This window comes from Dicentrarchus labrax, unplaced genomic scaffold, assembly GCF_905237075.1.
Source record: "Dicentrarchus labrax unplaced genomic scaffold, dlabrax2021, whole genome shotgun sequence".
Lineage (NCBI taxonomy): Eukaryota > Metazoa > Chordata > Actinopteri > Moronidae > Dicentrarchus > Dicentrarchus labrax.
In genome coordinates, this window is record NW_026136702.1 from 13,734,154 (window position 1) to 13,759,346 (window position 25,193).

General features: G+C 38.6%; 1 protein-coding gene across 2 annotated transcripts; it reads right to left on the minus strand.

Annotated features, from left to right (window-relative positions):
- Window positions 1-52: 52 nt before the first annotated feature.
- Window positions 53-24,043, minus strand: LOC127350640 (receptor-type tyrosine-protein phosphatase epsilon-like). 2 transcript variants are annotated; one of them, XM_051377459.1, is made up of 21 exons: window positions 23,731-24,043; window positions 17,551-17,800; window positions 11,131-11,202; window positions 10,362-10,458; window positions 9,830-9,903; window positions 9,258-9,394; window positions 8,998-9,088; window positions 8,757-8,833; window positions 8,636-8,672; window positions 8,432-8,529; window positions 7,701-7,820; window positions 6,499-6,662; window positions 5,580-5,715; window positions 5,232-5,381; window positions 4,659-4,752; window positions 4,216-4,292; window positions 3,943-4,077; window positions 3,594-3,719; window positions 3,284-3,435; window positions 2,115-2,250; window positions 53-2,002 (listed from the first exon to the last, which is right to left on the minus strand). In XM_051377459.1, exons 3-21 carry the CDS (start codon window positions 11,195-11,197, stop codon window positions 1,928-1,930), a joined length of 2,043 nt encoding a protein of 680 aa, XP_051233419.1. In that variant the 5' UTR covers window positions 11,198-11,202; window positions 17,551-17,800; window positions 23,731-24,043; the 3' UTR covers window positions 53-1,927. The 2 variants fall into 2 exon arrangements, with proteins under 2 accessions (XP_051233419.1, XP_051233427.1); XM_051377467.1 differs by lacking the exons at window positions 10,362-10,458; window positions 11,131-11,202; window positions 17,551-17,800; window positions 23,731-24,043 and adding an exon at window positions 10,062-10,108.
- Between the last annotated feature and the right edge of the window lie 1,150 nt (window positions 24,044-25,193).

Below are 25,193 nucleotides of genomic sequence, written 5' to 3' on the forward strand. Positions count from 1 at the left end.
TGTGTTTATATCGGATGCATGTGTGGAAGTGGACAAAAAGACAACACTGGGATGAGCTCTGACATATCTCTCCATCTATAATTTATTGGGATCAGCTTTTAGCAAACAAATTGTTCAAATCCATACAGATTCAAAAGGCAGAAACATCATTGAAAAACAAGATGCTTGTGCGTTTATGTTACATCAGCTGCAAGGCCTCACTGTCATTACCCCTGTTTCTTGTTCAGCATGACAACACATTAAAATGAAGTCAATAATGCAGTAAACCTTAGTGACGGTTAATGACCACAATAATGTATGTACACTAAATAAACAACATGATCAGTAAACCTATCTCATGACTTTATAATAATGAAAGTACAAACACAGTAGAAAGTTATTTACCCCAAATTAAGACTTCCAAGCTTACGGCTTTACAAAGAAGTAAGCAGAAGCCTTGCAAAAATATATGTTTTTGTGTTTGCAGCAATGTCGGGGTTTTCCTTTTTTAAATATGAAACTAAGACTAACTATCACAGTCAAAATATGTCAAAATGCCTGTGCGTGCATATTTAATATTTTGACTGAGCACTGGTTCTTGATGTCAGTGCTTTTCAATGTCCCAGACATTTTTCATCTCAGTTCCTGGATATGAACAACGTTCAACCACATCACTTATCAACTCTCATTAAAACAAACATTTCTGCAGTTATTTTCTTCTCAATTTCTTACACACTTATTTTAACTAAAATTATGATTTACATTTGTTATCCTTATAATATTCTGATAAGTGTTTGTACAAACAATGAATTATGATCCATACAGGAGACCACCATTCAAAAACAATACACTTTAAGAAATGAGTCTATTATATTAAATTAAACATAAACATCTGGCTTATCTGTATTAAAATTGTGTCACTCGGTGACAAGTTTTTCATGATTAGAACTGTCTTTCTAATCAATATGGCACTGCTTTATGCACATATGCAAGTGTAAAGTTGGCTTGTTAATGTGTATAAAATTTTTTTTTTTAAAGCAAGATCTGATGCTTGGCTGCAAAACATCTGTAAGAATCATACGTTTGGATTCCTGTAATAATACACATTATTTTCTGCCTGTTCCAATGTGGGCTAATTGCATTTTGCAGCGTCAGGCACCAATCCACTAATATTGCCACAGGCAACAAAAGAAAGTTGGTGAAGTTGAATAAAATTGCAACAGGCAGCAGCTGTTAAGTTATTCACAGACAGAAGTGAGGTAATTTGCAGCGTCTTACAGAATTAAATGTATCTTGAGCTAAAAGTAGATTATTCACACATGTCAGACAGGACATCATTTTAGCAAAAGCATAAATCATTTACCCTACTTATCAGACACACTATTTATTCTCCTCATAGCAATCAGACTTGTTGAGTGGGTAGAATAAAATACAAGACTACTGTAAACCAAAGGCATTGTGGTCAGTAACAAAATAAAGTAGAAACAAAAGAGAATGCATGTACCCTACAACACATTAGTGATGCATTTCAGGTAGTGAGCAATACATACTACAATATATATATACATTATTTATATAGGTAAAGTTGGAATACAGTTTTTGAATATTTCCTCTTAAACACTTTATCAACCCTCACAATGTTGCACTTAAGCAACATAAAATTCTTTTTTTGTATATATATATATTCAAGAACCCAATCAACCCAGTAATAAACCACTATAATTTCTATATTTATACATGGGGATACTTGAAAATCAAGCTTTCATGAAAGAGACAGACTCTTGTGGAGCACAGATGTTTTCAATTATATTACAGTATGTTACAGCATTTGTTTTAGATCTGTAATCAAGTGCAAAATGTAAAAAGAGCTTGCTTTAGAAAATAACATTCAGGGAAAAAATGCATAAGTTAGTCTGACATAAGTATACAGAACAGTATCTGATAGGTATTATTTAAAATTGGCGTAGTCTGAGAAGATGTCAACAAAATCCTGAACCACTCTGTAGCAGAAGTCGTATTGCTCCTGGAACGAAAAGCAGAAGGAAGAGTGTTACAGTGCATATATGTGCAGAAATGGTTCCAAGCAACACAAACGCGAATAAGCTGAGTTTTATATTATCTCGTTTTCTACCTACCACAGTCTGAACCATGTGTGGTCTCTGCATGCGTAAACTCTTGACTGTCTGAAAAACGTCCAGGAGCCCTTCAGCTTTCACCCTCTCCAGAATGTTACTGAGGGCAATGAAGGTACCGGTCCGACCTGCACCAGCACTGAAACATGAAGGACAAAACGATCAGCAACCACATCACATAATGCACACACTGGACCGGACTAGAAAATGAGAATTTGTTGCAGAACTGCAGTGGATTGTGGAAGAACTACAGACAATTCAGAAATGTAGCTCAGAAGAAGACCAGGACATTTTTTCATTCTCAACACTTCACCATTTCTTAACAATAATGCTGCAATGGAAGTCTTATAATCTTAGCAGTACATCCTTTTCCCATTTAAATGAAAAAAGTTTGCAAGAGAAAAGGTGACCTTTGTGTAATAGTGCTAATAATCATCCTCACTTAAAGAGAGGCTAATCCAAACGCTAACACTAATCAGTTTGGAAGCTCAGTGTTTGACTGAGTCAATGTTTACAATGATGGTGGGATGGAGAGAGAAAGACAGAGAGAGAGAGCCGGGGAGCGAGTGCGAGAGTGATGTGCGATTCGGAAGAGAAGTGTAGAGAGACGTTGGGGATTGCAACGGGTTAGCCCCATTTCCCAGGGGCAGAGAAAAAGCTTTAAAAAGCCCTTCTTAGACAAGTGGTGATGAAGGAATAGAAGAGAGTGATGACACCATTTCCTGTCGTTAGCTCATCTTATCAGATTAATCATAGTGGGAGTCAGAGGAGATTTCACTTTGAGAGGTTTTAATTGACTGTGAATCAGTGGATTGGATCAATCCCACAGGGGCATGCTGCTTTAGAATCACTTCACCTGAAGCTAGGTTCTGATCAAAGCTTTCACAGCTAAGTCTTTATAAGGGATCACATAAGTGGTTTAGGCATAGAACACCAGGTCTACTGAGGCAAAATGTAGAATTTATTGTAACAGACATAAGAAAAATGTATCTGTAAAATTGAAATTCCTTCAAATATCACTCTGAGAGTTTCAGGTGATCAGGAAATAAAAGCACAGCGAAAAATGAAAAGGGGTTGTATTAAAAGCACGAGTGGACAAAATCACTACTGTACGTAATTTACGTCTGAAGACGCACATCATGCTGCAGAATTGTCAAACCGAAATTCCTCACCTGCAGTGCACAATTATGGGACGGTTTCCAGACTGCTGCTGCTGCCTCTGCACCGCGGCAATAATGTCAATCATTCCTCTTCCCTCGGCTGGTATTCCGATCTCAGGCCATCCGTGGAAGTGGAAGTGTCGGACGTGTTGTGACTGCTTTTCCTGGTGAGATGGAGAGCTTACTCTTTTATTTTCATGCAGGTAAAAATGGTAGCTATAATGAAATTTCATGAACTGCTTCGTCTGTAAAGACAGCACTGAGGACACAGCACGGTTCATTTTAAAATTTCTTTTAAATGTTATAATAAAACTTTACGCACTGGTCTGTAGGTAAGCACCATGTCTTTGAGAGTGAAGGTTTCACACAGCGTATCTCCAGTCAGCTCCACAGTATAATCTCCAAATGTTACACTGCCCTCTGATGGCCAATACTGGAAGCACTTCTCCTGGTTGGAAAGGTCAGATGGAAATAAAATAAGGCTATGTCTGACTGATTTATATCCAATTTTTGTTTTTATATTTTCAGAGTGCACCAATATAAAACTCTTAAATACATACACAGACTTTCAGGAAAAAATTAGTCAGCGAAATAATGGAATAAAAAAGATGAAGATTAAATGTGCAACTCCATTCTTAAGCCTGTACTTTTGCAAGAGCACCATACTGTACCTGCTCTCTCTCTTTGAGTTCGGTGAGCATAACGATTGAATGACACCTCCACTCCCACACCATCCTCCAGAAGTCCTCCACTGTGTGAGACAGGGGGCCCTGGGTTGCGATAAAATAGTCCTTCTGCCTGTAGCCCTGGAGGGCAGATCAGCCGGTAAACAACACTTGAGAGTGCAGCAAACATAATATTTTGCATTGTTTGTAAAGGAAACAATGAGCTTTATATATACTTGTATGGGAAATCTATACAAGAGGTCATAAGGGAGTGCTTACATCAATAAAGGAGGCATTGATGTAGTCGGTGAACTCCTGTCCTCTTTTCACTGAGAGTATTACTCGGTTGAAATCATCTGCAAAAGAAAAAAAGGAAAATAAAACTTTCCGCAAGTGATTCCTAATAAAATAAAAGTTTGAAGAAGCTGATGGGAAAAAAAAACAGCTAAGTAAAACTTTAGCTGTGTTATTAAGGCCAAACAAGCCAGAGCCTATATCAGTTTTCACTGTAAAAAGTTGTACCCCGGCATTCCTTTCCCGGTCTACTCCCAACTTTAAGTCAAGATACAAGCCCTATTTAAATGTCATTGATCACACAGACATGAACTGATTATCCACATATCTGTGTACGGCATCTCTGAAATCACCAGCAGAGTGATACTTTGATGTTACTTGGAAGTGATGTATTATGAAAGTGTTCGGAGTATCAGAGAAGTCCTTACACGGAATGATCTGAAGCACACGGTTCTTCTTCATGTTTGCAGGGAGGTTCCCAGTTCTCATGTTCTCCTTCATTATGCGAACGTTGGTCAGCTTCTGATGGGAGAGAACACCACCACCAGAGGATTGACGTGATCAAAAAGTTTGTTTTCATTAGTGCAGTGGGCAGTGCAATGCTAATAAACATGGTGATTTTTTTAAAGCTAATGTGGACAATATTTCTTTTTAAAATACAACAAGTAAAAACACAGAACTTGGATAAAAACATGCACATTACTAGAGAGGAGAAGAAGAAGAGGCAATAGGGAATAATTCCAGTCAGTGTGTTGGGAACTGTGAGGAACTCTTTGCAGCAAAAATGAGACATTTTCAGCAAGCTACAGTAAATTCTATGTGGCAGATGGTGGTGCCTTATAAAGTTTTAGTTGATTCAAAACATTGTTATTTATGTTACTACTGCCAGGAGTGGCACCCTGGGCAAGTTTTCCATGAAAATATACCGATGCAGGGCACAGGGTGATGGTGACAATTCATTACTGACTGAAATGTTAAAGAGTGAGCTTCTTTGTTCTTACCCTGAACTCCTCCTCCAGGCCCAGCCTGTCGTGGGGAGCCCTGGTGTTGTGAAGCCTCTGCAGATGGCCCTCCAGAGAGCACACATCTAGCTCTGTGTCTCCATACAGATAGTACTCCAACAGAGCCTGGTAGATGAAGGAGTACTGCATCTGAAGAGGAAGACAGAGGAAGTGAAGGAGACGAAGAGGCAGAAGTAGTTGCTTTATTTTGCCAAAATATTTCCCACTATTTCTGCATCACAGACACAGTTGTTTTTCCGTGTCCTCGGCTTGTTTATGCCTCAACTAGGGCGAGTGAGTTGAGCTGTCAGTCCGAGGTACAACAGGTCGGAAAGGGTCAACACTTACATCTGTCTGGATGAGTTGACAGCGCTGTTCTCGTATTCTGCTCACAAAGCCAAAGACATCCAGCCTCTGTTCCATGTGCATCATGTCGATCATGCTGTCAATGACAATGAATGTCCCAGTCCTCCCCACCCCGGCACTGTGGAAACACAAACGAGAAGAAGGCACAAGGTCCTCTCTGTAACAAAGAGCCAAGTGTAGCAACAAAATGTGTAGAATAAGAATCCTAGTCGACATTTTATCTACAAATAGAACCATAGAAATAGAAGAGCCTTGTGTTTTTTGCATTCATAATACAGAGTAACAGACACGATATAATGATATATGTATTGCCATACTATCCCTGTATTCTTAACATAGATGTCAATTGTGGGCATCCCCAAGCATGTGTAAAAGTGCTTCACCTCTGAAGCCCAAACACACTCCTAATAGATTTACAAGGGTCATTTCAGCAGACGGCACCTCTGGGAGCACAGAGCTGGGATTCCACAGTGGGGTGTTGAAGCCTCGTCAATGGGCCCCATTCAAGAACAACAGTCCCTCTCCCTGAGCACCTGTTGCAGCAGTTGCTACAATCGGCTGCAGATTTCTTTGGTGAGGGTTTACACTGATCTGCCAGACAAACATATGTATACATACCATCTCTGACCTTATAAAACATTAGTTCACAATATATATTTAACAAAACATTATCAAATAATAAGAAGTTTACCTGAAACTTCCATTCCATGAAAACCAGGAAATCTTTGTGTTTGTGAACTGTTTTTTTCACAGAGCATATTTTAGTTTTGCACATAGATTTATTGCAAAACAGGATATACATAATTCAAAGAGGGTTTTATCCTCCTTAATAAGGAATTTAATCAACTCTGACTGTATTTCTACGGCCCTCTTCTGACTTCCTTTATGCTGCATATTTTACCTGCAGTGCACAACAATGGGTCCAGCATAGGATGGATTGACAGTCTTGACCTTCTTGAGGAATTTCAGCATGCCGATGGGTGAGAATGGCACCCCGAAGTCTGGCCAGCTGGTGAAGTGGAGCTGGGTGACCAGCCGGGGAGCGCGGGGACCATCACTGCCCTGCTGTGAAGCACAGACACACAAAATTTATACCAAATCAGTCAACTGACTTGCCGTCTATTATATGTATGACACCTGTCGACAAAAAACAGTAAATGACCTCAAAGTAACTGAACAATTTGTATTTTTTGTCATTTTGTTATTTGTGACAGAATATAATTATTAAACATGCACACTGTTTGCCTTTGCCTCACTCTCATATCTTATGAATACTCTCTCAAGAGGATGTAATTTCATTCTCTTGAACACTTGGTTGCTCTGTGTTCAGAGAGCTGAATGTGAAAGCACCCGGTCTGTCAGCTTGTACTGCAACGCTACAGCAAAGTCACAGTTTTCACAGAGTCAGAGAGGATATCTGCACGTCTCTGGCTTCAAATGGAGAGGGAACAAAGTGAATTTTGCAATCTGAAGACTTCGCAGTACACTGAGATGGAACTTGGCAGTCAAAAACATAAGAAAAGAAATACAGATACTTTATGTGTATGAACCTACAAGGAGGAGTTTTAAAGAAGAGCACATGTGCACAGTATTTACTGTATGTTAAATACACATACATATTGATAATTTTCTGCTATATTTATTACATATACCCTTTAATATTCTTTAATGTGTTTTCGTTAATTTATTATATTCTGTATCCTCTTATAGGTCAATAAAATGTTTAAATTTCCCTATGGGGAATAGTACTTTTCACACCATTTAAATTCGGCTTTATTTCTTGTTTAATTTTTAATAAGAGTCTTGCTATTATGATTATAGATTTTTAGAGCAATTAAGTACGTACACTATTATTTTCCGAAGTGTGTCTAAATAAAAGCGACCTTTATCTTAATCTTTGGCAATATTTTGGATAAATGTTGTCCTTGTCCCTACTGTGCAGAATAATTCTAATTTAATTATAATTAATGTAGTGTGAGGTAATCAAGCTCTATGTTGTGCCAAATAAGACTCTGTTGTGCATTTAAAAATAATAAACGCTTGATAATTACCTTAAAAAATACATCCCTCATTATTATTCTGATATGTAGATATTTTACTTACATACTGAACACAAAACTTTCTAATGGTGTAGTCCACAAGTACAGTGAAGTCCTCCATTGCCACCCTGATATTCCCGTACATCCAGCAGCCTTTTTCTGGCCAATACTGAAAACATTTGTCCTGGTAAGAGAATCACAACAATAAAGAGGTTATTCTTCTTGAATTAGAAGGCCGTACAACAGTCTTACCAACGTAACTTACATATGAAAAATGTCTGTAGGGCAGCAACTGTTGTGTATATCGTACGTGTATGTATAGAAACGTGTATTTGACGTGTGTATTTCACAGTCCAATTCAAAGGCAATCACAGGGACTTTGTGAAACTCAGTCAGTCAATAAGATCTTCACCATGACGTTTCAACTCATTAACTAGAATCTCAGACTAATTATCATGAAGCCTCTTAGGATCTTATCAACAATTATTCCATCATTGATCCCCAATGCCTCCATTCTGCCCTATCAAACCTGCTGTTGAGCTCTCAATTGATCATCCCTTTGAGGCTACATTTAATGCGATGCTAAGTAATCTGCTGGGTGACACTTTGTATAGATTCGTAGTTGGGAAAGGGGGTCAAACAAATTATGCCCATGACTTTGGGTCATGAGAATACAAAAGGGTTTCAGTAATGGTGCACTGGAGCCATATAGATTGTATAGGTTCACTTTATAACACGCCCTACTTGGGAGTATTCGAAGAATGCAATGCAGAGGGAAAACACTCTTAGACAAACCTCCTTCCTTTCTTTCAGATTTGTCAGCATTACTATAGTTGCAGTTTTCTGTTCCCAAATCATCCGCCAGAAGTCGGCCACTGTCTCAAGCTTTGGCCCTGAATCAAGAAAAGTATTAAAACACAGTACAAATGGTCATAAACTCAACTACTTGCATGTGCAAAAGTACTTAAAATATGAAACCAGGCAAAAATGTACATTTACCTTGAGCTGCAATGAATTTGTTCTTCTCTTTATAACCCTGTGTGAAAAAAACAGTATAATGATTAATGCCGCACAGAGCCAAGTCATCCGCATTAAAAGCTCATTTGTAACTAAGACTCACATCTATGTAAGAGGCATTAATGTAGTCTGAAAATAGATGTCCATCAAGATGACTTAACACCACTCTTGAATGATCATCTGTGGAAGAAAGAAGAAAAAAGGCCACCAGTCTGTAAATAAAGGTGCTTCCTATTTTTCATTTGAGCCAACATCACCTTTTCTTACGATTTAGTAATCAATAAAACTGCAAGTCTAAAGGTCACATTAATATTGTCTGCTGCAGAGTATAGATCTTCACTCACATGGTAAAATGTTGGGGTATCTGTTTTTCTCTCTGTTGTGCTCTCTGCTCGCCTCCTCAAAGGACCCGTGGTGGTAGTAACACGGCAGCGACTATAAGGAAAGAACCCAATCCTCGTGAGATAAAAATAAAGCCACAGGTACAACACAGCCTACACACATAAGATTTTTATTACTATCTTCTATACTTGTTCTGTGCTTGCAGGTCTTAGTCAGATACAGACTGTACTGTATAGTCCACGCAACACAAACTCATGCTTACATTGAACTCTTCTCTGAAGAGCTTGCCATCGTCTGCGGAGCGTATCCGGTACTCCTCCTCCAGCGAGTCCAGAGGGATGGGGAAGTACCTCTTGGATGGCGAGGGAGATCTGGGAAGGAGGACCACTGTCTGCTCTCCTGTGTTTAAAGGAATATATGGCGGTCAGACTGCTAACGTTTCCCAATGGAGAACATTACAAGCTCTCATAGCACCTGCAAAAACAAGCCTGATGGCCATTAAGATTTCCTACTTTTGTGGGTACATGACAGAAATGATTTCTTGAGTCATAAACATGCTGCTGCTGCTGCACGAAACTGTCTTAACTCAGAATTTGGCATTTCCCTTTATTTATTTATTTTTTACTTGAAGTGAGAGTTTATATGGCTCCCTACGTGCTGGGAAAGCTAAGAGCCTTCTAAACCCTTTCCAGCTACCTTGGAATTCAGATCATGAAACTTTCCTAGTCTATAAAGAACATAAATCTATAATTAAAATAAAAAATAAATAAAAAGTAAAAGGCTGAATTATATTTTCATGCACTGGCAGTTATATTGAGTGCAGCACAACAGTACCTTGTTCCTCCATGAAGCCATTTGGAATCTTTTTATCCACCGAAGTAACTAGAGCTTTCCTGTGGTTTTTGAACCTACAGTAATGACAGAGAGAGACGTACAGAAAGCAAAACCATGAGAGAAAATAAAGGGCTATCTTGAAGAAGCAGAAAATGAGCTGACCTCAATCACTAGAACATAGCTGTTAAGCACATAAGGTAGGCAAACAACAAATACCAAAACCAATATCAACCATCTGAGAGAGGCAAAGCTGTTCCTCCTCATGTCGTCGTCAGGCCGGTCAGTGGATGAGTGTCTGTGGCCTGACCTGACCTAGCTGTTTCTGTTTGCTGTCTTTCTTGTGTTGCAGCTGTTTACCCATAAGCCACTGCTCACCGCCTGTTTCCAAACCACCCCCACCCTGATGCCCTGACACACATGCTCACACATATGCTAAAAGGGAAATAGAGATTAAGAGAGATAAAGAGAAGAGAAACACTCAAAGAAAGGCAGATAGAGTAAGTTGTGAGTGTGTGTGTGCAGGTTTATTCACCTGAGACAGTAGATTGTCAGCAGGACAACGATGATAAGAAGCAGGGATATGATCAGTGTTGAGGGCAGCACATGAGCACCCTGATGGGTGGGGGTTTCTGGATTGAACACACACAGAGAGAGAACAAATAGATTCAAACACATTGATAATTGATATTTAAAGGAATAGTGTGATGTTTCGGGAAATACACAAATTAAGTTACAGCCAGCAGCCAGTTAGCTTAACTTGGCACAAAGACAAAGGTAAGAAAAAGGTAGTAAAGTATGCCTACTAGCACCTCTAAAGCTCATTAATTAGCACATTGTATATTGTTTGTTTCATCTGAGCCAAAGATATGGTGCTAATGTGCAGATTTTTTTCTAGCTGCTAAGCCAACCATCTTCTGGCTGCAACTTCATAGCAGACAGATATGACAGTGGTATCAGTCTTTTAATCTACTCTTTGCAAGAAAGCAAAAAAACATATTTTCCAGCATATCAAATTATTCCTTTGAAGGAAGACTATGTAACTCATTAGCATTAATAGAGAAGAGTCATAATGTCAGCACACAGTAATATCTGTCTATAGCTTGCTAACATTAACTAACATACCAGACCGAATAAACCTGCACCAGCAAAATCCCTCAGTGTGTGACTAAGGGTGTGATCTAATTCTAATAAATTAAACATTTGTATGCAAAACAAATTTTTATTTTGTTGCATAGTCTCACTTTAACATGTTATGCTTGCCATATGCAGTGTAATTGCTCTTCAGTCATTGCAACCCTTACCTGCAGTTTGGTTCTCATGAGATGAATTGTTCACAGCAATAGAGATCCCAATCAGAAATAACACCATTGTCACTGTGGATTTACAAACAATCACAGAAAAAAAGATTAAACCATGTAATTCTTCACAATTTCCACTAGAAGGCACCAAATCAATATGAAATACATCTGCGGCCTGGTGAAGCAGACAGAGGGCAGAAAGGAGAGCTCAGCTTTGATGATGCTTGAGAGCGATGTCTGTCTCTCTGCTGAGCAGTTTAAGTCCTTATGGGAAATCTGCTTGCAGTCTTGTCCTGTCAGGCGGACTTGAAAGAGCAGCAGCATATCAAATAACTTGATATTCAGACATCAAACGAGAGAGGAGGCTTTAACCCACAGGTGACAGTAACCATATCCCCTGTGGACCCCGTGGATTTGACAGAGGAGTTGAGCTCAACGTAGTATTTGTTAGAAGAAGCCATCTCATTTTTTGTGTTGTCTTTGATGTGCAGCACTGTGCAGTCTGGCAAATCGTCCTGCACGCTGACAATAAGACATGCACACTGTTCTTCAATTAAGTCGTTTTTAAATACAGTAAGTTCAATGGCCATAAATATGATTTCCAGGGGAACAGTAATATTGATAAACAGGTTTAGAGTGTTGTGTGAAAATTACCATATGTATATAGGTTATACTGTTGGCTCTATGAAGAAGGCCAGATGGTGTTGTTTTTCTTTTTACTGCAGCTTCTCCTGTTTTCTCTCCCTCCATCACTCTTGTCTCTCTCTTTCACTCCTTCTATAGTGAACCATCATTTTATTCTAAACCACATTCTCACTCTTGCCTTTTACTTTATTGCAGGAAGATATTAGTGATTTATTTGGGGCAGAGCTCTGCGAGTGTCTTTCCAAAAGGAAAAGGATATGGGAAGTTCCTCGCAACTCAACCAGAATTAAATCGATTCTGACACATTATCCTTGAGCCTTATTATCTCCAAAATGTAGCGGCCAATTTCTCCAAACCCACACCCATTTCCTTTTTTCTCCCCATCCTCCAAATAAGAGGGTAAGAAATCACAGAATAAATTTGGCAAACAGGGCATATCTGCGTAAATGGCTTTGATGGAATAAATGAGAGAAGCTAGAGATGAGTGGCCTAATTTATCCTCTGTTCCAAGTCCCCTTCTCGTTATAGAGGCCACAAGACTGGATGGAATAATTCATTGTGTCAATTTAGTTATTCTAGAAATGGGTCATCTAGGGGCCTCATTTGTGTTCTTTGAGAAAATGTCTTGCACATAACACTAGGGGGTTTCATGTAACTATATTTCCCAAAGCTTTTGTAGGAAATAGAGCGACATAATAACACTCTAACAATATGCTCAAAACTAAATGAATGTCTAAACTTATAAAGTATTATTGGACAACAAATTAGGGGCTCTGTGTTTTGGCCATTATACAGTCTCGCTCTACAGCAATACATGGTACAACACACAAGATGCACTCGTACATTTGCACGCTCAAAGGGTTGTAATCAGGGTGGCACCAGCTGACAAAAATCCTTGTATTTTATTTATTTAATGTTCAGAATCCAGTCTGGTATCTATTTTTCATGCTAATCATTGCACAACCAAATAAAATGCCCCAGAATCATATCTGTGTGCAAAATACACACCACACACCACACACTGCTTTTTCTCATGTATGCATGCCTGCACATACGTCCCACGGCCAAAGGCTATGTGTTGCATATGTGCCGCACTCTGTCGGAGGGAGCCAATTCTCTCCCCAGTGTTAACAAGCTGACAGTGTCGGCACCTGTTCCCTACTCTACCCCACTGGGCAAGTCACATTCACTCACACAGACCCATCCTACAGCTCTATGCCGCAAGGCATGCTGTGTGTATGGGTCATTGAACAGGCCACGGCATATCTGTCATCTCCTGGCAGCTACAGTATATACAGCATAGAGCCAGGAAATGAAAGAACAGAAGTGAACGATAAAAATATGTCAAATGCACTGTCACTTTAAGTGACTCGGTTAAATTAAAAAATGATAGCCCCAATCTAGACTCAATGTTTTACTGTACCACAGAAAAGAAACTGATGGAAAAAAAAGGAACTGGTAAAATATAATAGGTCTGTGTCTGTTGATAGAGTCTGTACTGCAGTGTGACCATTTGACCAACAGAGGGAATTAATAACACAACTAAAGAGTAGGTTGATAAGAAGAAAATAGTAGTCTTATTTCACTATATTGTAACCATTACCAGTTTGGTCACGTACGTATTAGTTTATTTATGCAGTTTGAATGCACTTATTCTAAGTCACTTAATAGTTAATAAGTTAATAATTAGTGTAATATGATCTTTCCAAAGTGATTAATTAGATATTTTACTTCTTTTTCAGACCAAAGAAGAAAGTTAGTTTTTGTACTGTAGACCAAAGCCTTTAGTAAAATTAAGTCTTCAGTGTCATATATACAAGGCATCAAAAGTCACAAGTCCTTGATTATTAATGCAATCTTTATATCTTCAGTAAAACTGATGCACTTTCTTGGCGTCGTTTTAAGGAACAAATTTGCAAAGCCATTGTGACTTGAACTATTGTCTCTTATTAAAACACTGACTTCTGTAATGGTTTTGGTAATATAGTTCATTTTTTGAAAATCTACATTTATCTTCATGAAACTTGTCATGACTCATTCATTATGGCTCATACCACTTACTATACACTATTTATATATCTTAATTAGCATCTTACATCATTTGGCCCTCATATGAAAATGGATTTGTTGGAGAGACCCATTTTAAACAAGGGAAAAAAAAGCTTTCGCATAATTGGCCTTGACATTCCCACCAGCTATTGCATCATTTATTCCAGATCCCTGATTTTTCTGTCTTTTTAATGAAATACTAACAACAATGTGATGACTTCAACCTCCAGCACCTGCTTCACATAAATGTTCTCAGGGAATTAAATTATACTGCATCACTTGAGTTGGGAGTGCAGAAGCACCATCCATGCATGACGCAATGCTAACATTCAGGATGCCTCACATGCTGCTTGAACCTTGGGGGTAGGGTTAATATTTTGTGCACAAATATGCATTATTCAACTTCCGATCCGCTTTGCTTTTGTGCTTGTGAATAGAGACGAGATAAAGATCACCGCATGAATGTGCATTAAATGTGAGACAGCTATAGAAAGTAGAAAAACACTTCTGTGATATATACTGTACATCTCTCAAATCCCAAGACTCACAGCACCCTATGAATCTGTTCTGCTTCACTACAACACCCCCCTCACCTCGGCTCTCACATGAAAACCTGAGAACAGAACTCAAAGAAAATAGACATCAGAAATAGAACTGCACACACCTTGTGCCAGACCTGCAGCCTGTTAACTCGTCTTTATCATTAATTCAAACCAAACTGTGCAGGGGAAGGTGATGTATTATCCATTTCCAGACAGAAACACAAAAAGATGACTAATCCAGGTAAGAGATGTTCCTTCTTAAAATGACTGTCCTTAAAGATTTAACCTCACATATGTGACCAAAAGACAGATATTCCCTTGCAAAATAATAATAATAATATGTCAGAGTGCTGAGAAAATGCATTTATGCAAACATTGGTTCAGAATTCTAAAGACTTTAACCATTTATCATATGACTCTATGCTGACCTCCTGGCCTTAGTTAAACACCTTGTATAAATAGTTAATTATATGCACACATGCAATACGATGTAAGCTTCTCAAATGCATACCATAAAAACTTTAATGTCTTGAATAATGTTAATTATGCAGTAGCTTTAAATCAATTTAAGAGCTTATTAATATCTTATCAGATGCTAAATGCAGTTACAGCAAGTAATTTGATTTCTGCTGATTTTTGGACTCCTCAATGGATCTATTTAATGTCCTTATGTCACTATATGATAGCCTGGATGGAGGCTCATTGGGGTGACATTCATTTTTTAACCTTCACAACCAGGTATCTAAAGTTCCCTCTTAAATTTCATCATGAAGCAGCATCTGCTACTATAGGTAGTTTGTAGCTGAATTGTCACATGAAATAATCTCACAAACTATTGGACATTAAATCTTCTACTATGGTTGAAAATAAGGTTTGTTGTGTGTATCTTGTTCATGGAGATAATTAACTGTATTCTGTGAAAATCACATTCATAACTTGGTGCACGGTCAATTTTCTTAACAGATTAAGCACTGAATGTGGAAAAAGCATACTGAGTTCTTCAGGAACAGAGACACTGATATTCTCAAAAGATTATTCCTTTTTCTGTGGTGTCTAATCTGCTATTGTGTTTCCACTTAATGTTCTTGTTCACTGGTTTGATACAACACAATAAATTGCAGCCCTATATTTGTGGTAATTTATTTCAGCTTCACAGCAAGGAGCCTCAATGAGTATAGCTTGCTCAGCAGCCCTTCTTTACATCTTTTTCCTAATAGCTTGTGGACAAAACATGGAAAACACAATGATGAAATGTTTACACCTTTTACAGAGGCGCTGCTGTGAGGTGTCAATAGGAACCAGCTGGCAATTCTAGTTGTCCTATAGAACAGGTTGTCTTAAAATCTTCAAATTAGAGAAGAAGAAAATATATATATATATATATATATATATATATATTTTTTTTTTTTTTTAAAGTGAAAACAATCATACGTGTTTTACATTAGTACTTTGTACTATTTAAATAGCACAAGCACTAACCCCGTCTGTTGCTTTTATGTTGTTCATGTATGTGCTCTGTCGATGTGTCCTTTCATTTTAAAATCAAACCCAAGCCTGAATCCCTACCTGCTTAAATCTGCTTTTACATTCACAATCTTTTCATTATGGTGCATGTAGCCTATCCCAGCATGCACTGAGCAGGGAGGCTGGGTGCACATGGGGCAGCTCTCCAGTCTATCAAAATGTGTTTTATGGTGTACAGTTATGAGTTAAGGAAGGATGGAGCTATATAAAACCACATATAGCCATGAGCAGAGCCAACAGTTGATTGCTATGTCATCTATTAATGAACACTGTTAGTAAAATGATCTTCTGTGCACTTTTATTCACTCCACAGTTTAACAAGATGCTAAGCGCACTGCAATAAAACAAGACTAAGAGTCTGCAGCCATGCTGAGGCTATACTTAGGCACAGTAGTCAGCATGTTAACATGTTTACAATGACAAAGTTAACATGTTGATGTTGATGATTTAGGAGGTACGTATGTTTACTGTGTTCCTTGTTTGCCAAATGATGTAAGGATTGGGATTGCCATACCACACATTCATAACATACATTACATGTTGATTTATTGGTATTTACCACAGTAGGTAGCTAAGCACTGAAATGATCAAAAAATGCACTGTTTCAAAGTTATTCAACATGTTCCATCAATGACACTGTGTAGCTGACATTGATTGATATTCAGATATAATTCTTATCTGAAGGATGCATGACTACAAATTTCAAGACATCAGTGAGACATAAAAAATACTGTTAAACATATGGATAGCATTTATACTACAGGATAGTAATTTGCTTTACAACAAAGGTAAAGAATGTTCTGTTTAAAGGGGTATCTCAAATGATAACAAAATACATCAAATAGATAGCTGCATCCAATCATGTCTCAGCTTCTTCACAGATCAATACAGTCTCAAAGACAGATCCACATTTTGTGCTTGGCACAGAATAGATGGCATGTCTTGTACACAAAAAGATAAAAGTATTTTTTTTTGTTTCCAGGGAGAGAAAGAACAAAGGCAGAGCAAAAAAAAAAAAAAAAGAATACCAGAAACAGCCACCACTTCCATCGTCAAGTGCCAAGGAAAAGGATGGAACGAGAGCACAAACACATGTCAGTAAAGTGTGGCAGCAGAGAGGAAAGATGAGAGAGGAGATGAGATGAGAAGAGAGGGGAGAGGAGTGGAGCTGGAGGAGATAAATGTCTAGATTCTGGGTTCAGAGATAACAGCCATAATGGCAGACATCCTTGGTACACAGAGGCAGTAAAAGGATGAAGCTGCACAGCCTGGTAAGTCACTGCTATATCTTCAAATGTCATTTGCTGTATTTCACATACAAGGGAGGCAACAAGGCTGCCTTTCAAAATACATCTGTCGTACCCTTTACAAAACATTATATTGCAACACTTCCTATCAAAAAGACATGATGCCTAATACTGGGAACACTACTGCATCTTTATTTAATCTTCTCACTCCTCTTTACATGTCTTCGATCACTGTCTGCTACATAGTTAAGGTCAAAGAATTGATCTGGAGAGATGATTTCAAATCCAATTAGTATCATCTAGAAAGTAGACACTAATTATTGGATTATTTCTCCATTCATGGATTGAATTTCAATTGATTTCCTGAAAGCATATTGACCTGGTTTGTGGTCAGATGGATTAATTAAAAGACTTACACTTCCAAGCAAAGCCAGTATGATCTGGTATCAGTTGACCTGTTACTCCATAGCAGCCATGTGGTCCCAGTTCCTCTCTTGGTTGGACTTATCGGGGTGTCTTACCCTCAGTCCGCCTCTTACTCACATCCTCTCTGAGATATTGGACGAAGGGATGACTGAGACTGATGACTTGGTGGCAGCGCCTGAGGTCGTTTTGAGGTGTGTCAGCGCTTTAGATTTGGATCAAGTCACAGGGCATCATGGGAACCTGGAAAATAATACAATAGTTAGACGTGTATTCAAGTTCCACCAAACCCAAAAGCTATTCTACATATTATATTGTTAAGCAGTAACAGAGACAGATTTTCTGTGACTCACTGTTTGAGTCTGACTCAAAGAAAAGAAAAATCCCATGAAATGCATCAATACACAACAAAAGAGAAGTGGAATGAGTGGGAGTTTCCATCTGTGCACAGTATGTCTGACAGAATGACGATGCATTTATTTAACTATGTGTCTGTGCGTGTTTGTGTGTGTGGATGTGCAACCATTCGTACTGTACGTGCCCACTGTTTGTGTAATGTTTAGTGCACTTCTCTGCCACAACCTCTGTTATAACTTACAGAACCCACTGTTGCAAGGCCAAAACATTAACAAGCTACTGTATCTCCAACCATGCAAAACTAATTATGCCCAAATAAATCTTCTGAAACAGTGTTTGTGGTACACATTCAACGCTTCACATCAGTGTTACCCAATTAAAGTTACCACTAAACACGGCCCCAGATCTGTCTGTGAATGTGACTATACAAGAAAACCACTGCATGAAGTATGTTGGAATACATTCTTTGCTATTTACACAAAGACTTTACTGTCACATTATTCTATCGCCTTGCTTGAGTCTGAGAACGAAAGCATGCCCCTTCTGCCCCTCACTCCTACTCTCCCAGAGTCTCACTGCCCACAGGTGTGAGACACAAAGCCATATTGTTAACACTTGGCCACTGTGACGCAGCCGAGCAGAAAGCAGCAGAGAAGAGGTAAATTAGTCACTAAACACAGCTGGACGAGCCCACTCAGTCTGAGGAAAATGAATGAACAAGGTATGGAAAACACCTCTTTTCCCCCTGTATAGGTGCTGGGCTCAACTTTTCCTAATGTTACAAACTCTTTGGCACCTCAGCATAAACGTGTTTGCCATTAAAAGCAGCCCATTTAACTGGAGAACTGTAAACCTGGTCAAAGGATCCTTCATAAATGAGCCTTCAAAAAAGTGCTCCAATGGTTTAGTATTGCACTTTCATAAAGTTCTGGGACTTACAAGAAAGGTTACAGTTTTTTTCTCCATTATTAGAAACAAAAGCCAGGTTTTGAGAATACTTGACTCAAACACCAAAATAGTCCATGGGCCTGACCAGATTTTGGTACCACTCAAGGTGGCAGAATCTAGTTAACATTTTGGAAAAGGTATGTATATAATTCATATTTTGATTTGCTTTGTCACGATATATCTTTTAACAGCAGGGCATATCCTCGCTTGATTTATGAACCTTTATAACCTATAAAACTATGTTTTAAAGGATACACACTTCGCTTTCAGTAAATTCCAGTTGTGAGTCAGTCTGAAAGACACATTTTAGCAATGTGACAACTAAGAACATCACAGGCACAAAATAAAAAAATTAAATAATAAATTGTGTTGGGTCACTTCAGACCTTAAATGACAAGAATGTGTTGTCAAGAAAATCTAAAATTTTACAGGCTTTGCCTTCTAAAAGGAAGTTCAAACATACATTCATTCAATGGTCATACAAAATATTTTAGGTAGTCTGGTTACTGCTCCATATCACCAGTATATGAGTCAAGGTTTTGAAAAACGCTGGATCCTACACCAAACATAATTTAACCTTTTTTATACATAAAAAAATCCCTGCCGAGTTATGACTTTAAAACTTCATGCCCAAGCAAAGATTACTCAAGTGAAGCCACAGAGAACACTATACAACAGTTTTCAGGCTGTGTAGCACTAATAAGTTTACATTGACATGTACAATTAGTAAAGTATTCCTTTAAGGTTACACATCTCCAACATGGCAACATGTGGCTTTAATTCAGAAGAGTAACTCTCCAGTGCATTTATTCTGTATGTACCGATGATACAAGAAGGTCAAGCTAAAAACATATACTAAGAAGACATTTTATGTATGTCACTACACAGCCTGTGTGACCTTTGCCCTTGCCCTCAAACATTAATCTTGTTACTGAATCTGTCAATCAAAGATAAATCACAGAGTAACCGAGCAGGAATAGCTACTAGATCTGAGCACATTCAAACTCCAAGGTCGAAGTCCCTACCATTGACAGTATATACAAGGTCCCTACTATTTTCTATACAGCAGGTTTATGAAAAGTTTAATTAACAAGTAGTGGTAGAAAGATATTAATAATACATTAAATAGTTAACATGCTACACTGATGTAATAACATACTTCGAAGAATTAGGCTAGGTTTTTTTTTTAATGTTAATATATTATTATTAATGTTAAAAAGCCTGAGCTAAATGATAATAGGTATAAAAAATTTATGAAATATAAGTTATTCATACTGTATTTCACTTGCCTAAAAGTCTTTTGGGAGACTTATATGAAACCATCTTTTCACACAGAGTATTGTTCTCCTTTCAGCCCTGTGCATTCAATCCAAAGAAGAAGGAGACATGCTCACGGCATACGATTACTGCAGGCACAAGCACTTCCTTTCTGTGCCACTCTGCCCATTGACTAAGAGGGGAAACATGCAGGCTATTAAAGTTTTATGGGAGTGCAGTCATCACCCAGCACTCTGTGGTTCAATCATTAATTCATACCCAAACAGACAACACTGAGTACTGTAGCTAAGCAGGGCTGTGAAGTAAAGTTATTTCTTCTGGTTACATAGTCAAGAATTAAATGTCGCTATTGTTGTCTTTTTTTTGCAAGGTCAAAATATTTCAAATCCATGCCTAAATATGATGGGTGTTATTCACATACAGCTAACAGTTAGCTTTCATATAATGGGGTAAACTACTGCAGGTCTTTAGACAGTACAGACGCATGCAGTAAGCTTCATTCATGACGCTCAATGTGCAGAGCAAGCTGAGACTATAATTTGTCAGTCAGGTTGGAAAGTGTGTTTGCTTCAGTCGGCGAGGTTGTCTGCTGAGAAACTGCCTGAACAAGAAGGCAAAATGACAGCATGAGATAAAGACATACCATGCTGAAACAGCTGTGTCTTTTGCAGAATACATTAGAAGACATTTCTTGGTGTACATGTAAAGATCTGCCACTTTGAGACTTCATATAACTTCCTACTCACGCAAATCCTGAACCCTAACTGACTGGTCTACTGAGCATGTCACAGCCTGAGCCTCAAACACCCATGCTCTGATATAAGTGTCTATCGCCGGGGGAAATAGCTGAGAAATATTATTTTTATGCCTCCATATGAGAGGATGAGTAGAGTAATCTCAAGCCTCAAGTTTGAGGACTCTGAAAATGACACTTCTGGGGCACAGTGTAGGTGAAACCAGGGACGAGAGATAATAATCATTGCAATTACAGCTTCACCACTCGTTCTATTGCGGCTCAACCAAGGGTAACAAGTTTGCTCCTTTCACTAGGGTCCAGTCGAAATAGGTTAAGTGGCCATGTTCAGGTTTCCTTGTCTCCATCACCACGAGTGTTTCCTGAAACAGCTCTTTGTTTTTAAGTGCAGCAGCTCTCATTAAAATGAACAGTCACTGTCTCCCCTCTCTATCAGACAGAGTGACAATATGAGCACTTCCTCTTCTCAGAGCAAGTTACGCCACAAAACACTGACTTAGCACGACAAGCCTCTAACTGACTGACATACTTGAGTCAGAGGTTAAATGCAAGAATGGATGTCGAGCCTGGATATTACAGAACTTTCCTGGACTACATCCAGATGAATATGTAAGGAGCACAGTCATTTTCATCCAGCACGCTCTGTCATAAGCAAGACTGCAGAGGCAGTCCAATCAAAAACAGTTGCAGTGTTTTATGAAGTTATGAGATCTTTCTCAAAATGACTCACACTGTCAGTGTACACATGCAGACAGTCTTACCTCTTATTTCAATGATAAAATGGTGACAGCCAACAGACAAAAAAAAGCAACAGCGACAAAAGTCAGACCGTTAAGATCAGCCCATTACTAAGGGTAATTACCCAGTCACCTCATGAAAACTTTATATGGTTAAATTAACCTTTGATTAGCCCACAAGACTTAATGTGCCAGCAACGTTAAAACAAGTGTAATCAAGATGACAAAATGTTAAACATATAAATCAGTTCAAATACTGCACGAATCCTCTCTGGCTTAAATATTTCTGCAAGTGTAAACTCTCAAAAACAACTTAATATGTGGTCTTTAAAACAAATCTATAATGTGCACACTGAGTGGTGACACAAAACTGTTTAAATACAAACTCTAACATGGATGGAAAAAATGATTCAAGTGCCCTTCAGTGACTGCTTGTTTTTTAAATTAAGATTCTGTAGTTGAGGGGACATTATTAGACCTATACAGAAAACTTTTCAAGCGGTCACACAGACACCAATATTAGTCTATATTATCTTCTACCTCAACCCCCTCCTCTACCCACATTGCTGTCTCCATTCTTCTTTAAGCCCAGGTGTTCAACGCCAATCTCATACCTGATGGTGAAGCACTGAATTAGGTTTTATGACCGACATCTGATAGAGCATCCATGGCAACCTCTAAAATGACATCCATCTGCTTGAGGGATCGTTCAAAGCAAGTGGATCATGTTGACTCAACAGTGACTCAGGTCTTCTTACACAGGCTGTTGTCATATCAATGTCCTCCATTTATGTTTCAAAGTTTAGGTTACATAAACTGCCCATCCATTCCATTCATTCATTCTCTAAAAGTCACATCTAAACCAGTGTAAAACAGGCCAGTGTGGATGCATTTAACATATCAGCATCATTCTTACCTTAGGATATTGAAAAGTCATCTTCAGAAAATTAATTTTGCGCATGTGTCTAACTATAGCTCATGTATTCCCAAGGTGAAAAAGATGTGGGCTTTGTAGTCCAATATTCAGACCACAGATGAGGAATCTGAAGTAAAATTAACATCAGCTTTTTATTAGGCCATTTAATCAGGGAAAGGAACTGATGGCGAAGTTATTGTGAATGAGGTTATGGTGAATGAGGGGCATTTATAATTCATATATGAACACATGGCATTTCCCATGCTGCTACAATATCACCTCATTGTCATAATATTATCATAAAATATGTACTAACCAATTCAATTTCTTCCTGTCTATTCCTTTGTGTTCACATGTTCCAGATTCATGAGTCAGTGTTTGCCATTAGCGCCACAATGGAACCGGTACAAATATGGGAAACTGCAAAAATGTGTTTTGAAGATGTTTATTTTACTTAAACCAGACGTTAGATCTGAATATACCCTTGCATCAAAATAAAGTGAACTGGCATGTTATTATTCTCTGCAGTGATATAACAACCCATAATGTGCAGCATCCTGTAGCTAAACCTGTATGTTAAGTAGCGTATAGCTACAGGCCTGTGTACTACACTATATGTAGCCTACAGTATACTACGTGTACTCGCCCCCTTGCGTTTTCTGTCTAGACCAGTGATGCTGCATATCCATTGCCCCCGTTCCCCATAAAATCTCGTCTGAATTTGAATATGCAATCATAAATGTATGTGATCAGACAACTATTCATATAAAAACAATCATTGGTAAACGATCAGATAATCACATGGAGCATCCTGGTGGTCGCAGGGCGTGTGGATTTGCTCCACTAACCCATATTTACTGTGGTCCATCTTGTCTAGTGTTCAGGAATGGCAGCCGGAATAGAAATAGATCATGTCCAATCCCCTGGGCCTGCATTCGTTTCCCCTCCCTGGAGATTTTGTTTTTGCAAAAAGCATTTTAATGTTTTCAGAGAAACGCAATGTTGTCTGATGAAGAGAGAGAGAGAGAGAGAGAGAGAGAGAGAGAGAGGTGCAGGGAGCCTAACACACACAGCCACACTGAGGTTGCAAAAATGAACCGACACAGAAAAGTCGGTGTTTACGCATAAATAGGGCAGATGGAGAGGTAGCTGTGCTCTGTTTTATTTTTTTCTCGTGTCTTACCGTGGTTGAATCCGTGATGACCTCGCCTCACACGGCGCAGCGGCTGATGGTGTCGGTTTGTGTCGTCTCTCCTGCACGGACCCGACGCCTGCCTGCCTGCCTGTCTGCCTCTTCTGTTGTGTCCTTTTGAGAATAACGTAAAACGCACGAAGTTGTCAATTCATCTAACCGGAGCCGAATAATGCGTCTATGTTCCCCTGACGATCATATTTCCAGCAAATCTCTCTGAGGATGCGCTTCCACCCCCCTCCCTCCCTCCTCTTCTTTCCTGCCTGCCTGGGCTGAGGCGAATTGAGCGGTGTTATGGCAGCCAGAGTGGAGACCGGAGACCCTCCCCCGGGCGCAAAGCAGTGTATCAGGTGGACACTCAGCATCCTTCACATTCCTGCATCACTGGACGATAAAAGGGCAGGCCTGTGCATTAAAAAAGGCACAGTTTGTTCTTGTTTCTCCCCTGTGATAGTGTTTACGGTTGACATTTTAGCATATGACGTTTGTTCAATAGGCTACAGTAAGAAGAAAAAAAGGCTTTAAGCTGTAACATTCCTGTAGTGTTCCTCTGGAGGTTTACACTGACCTTATCCAACTTTATGCTATCTTTCCATGTCATATCATGTTATAAACGTGCATGTTTTGAGGCATATATTTTGACAAACAGATATTTTGTTTATGTTTCTTAGTATTTCTCTATTGGCCTTTAAATCGGTCAGGAGCTCCAGTTTATAGATAATTTAATATTTAATTAAACTTTTTTTTTTTTTAAAACAAGCAGTTCAGAGTGTTTCCGGCCAATACTGTATATCACAAATCATATGGACAACGTTTACAGCAAAAAAAAAGAAAGGTTTTGCTTCTTTTAGAGCATGAATGTATGTAGAGCCATCTGCTGGTAAACCTGTCATAGGATGAGCACACAGTAAAATAAGGTTATTATTTTATGTAAGATAATAAAACCAACCGAGATTTCATGTTGACATGTCAAGGCACAACATGTAATGTAATATTAGGCCTCAGTGTATGTCTGACATTGTTGGAGTACAAACATTTATTTTGAGTGCTTTGTTAAATTTTACATTTTACTTAATTATATGGCTCATGGCCACCTTTATTCTGCTGGTGCATTACAGCTTGTGTAAAATCCCATTTAGTTTCAATTAAATACTTACTACAGTTAGTGACATTTGTGTGTGTGACTCATGAGTCAGAAATATGAGCCACTGGGGAAAACTTGAGGGCAGTTTTGTTAAAGGGCAGCTGTGTAAATGCTCCTCTATTCCCAGGATGTGCAGTCATACTGGCAAATCTCAAATCTGCAGGGGCTGGTGAATATCACAAGGAATATATATATATATTGACATTGTTTATTGCAGTTAGAAAATGTGGTAAACAAATGTGCTTCTTATGGGATAATCCTCTGTGGCTTTTATTGACTTTCCAGAGACATGAAAACAAATCTTTTAGTA

Excerpts from the sequence above, each read along its gene's own strand:
- LOC127350640 (XM_051377459.1), bottom strand. The coding sequence starts at position 11,197 with ATGGTGTTATTTCTGATTGGGATCTCTATTGCTGTGAACAATTCATCT. Across the intron at positions 8,834-8,997 it reads ATACCCCAACATTTTACCAT|ATGATCATTCAAGAGTGGTG; the intron begins GTGAGTGAAGAT and ends TTTCTTCCACAG. Across the intron at positions 5,382-5,579 it reads GTCAACTCATCCAGACAGAT|ATGCAGTACTCCTTCATCTA; the intron begins GTAAGTGTTGAC and ends CTTCCTCTTCAG.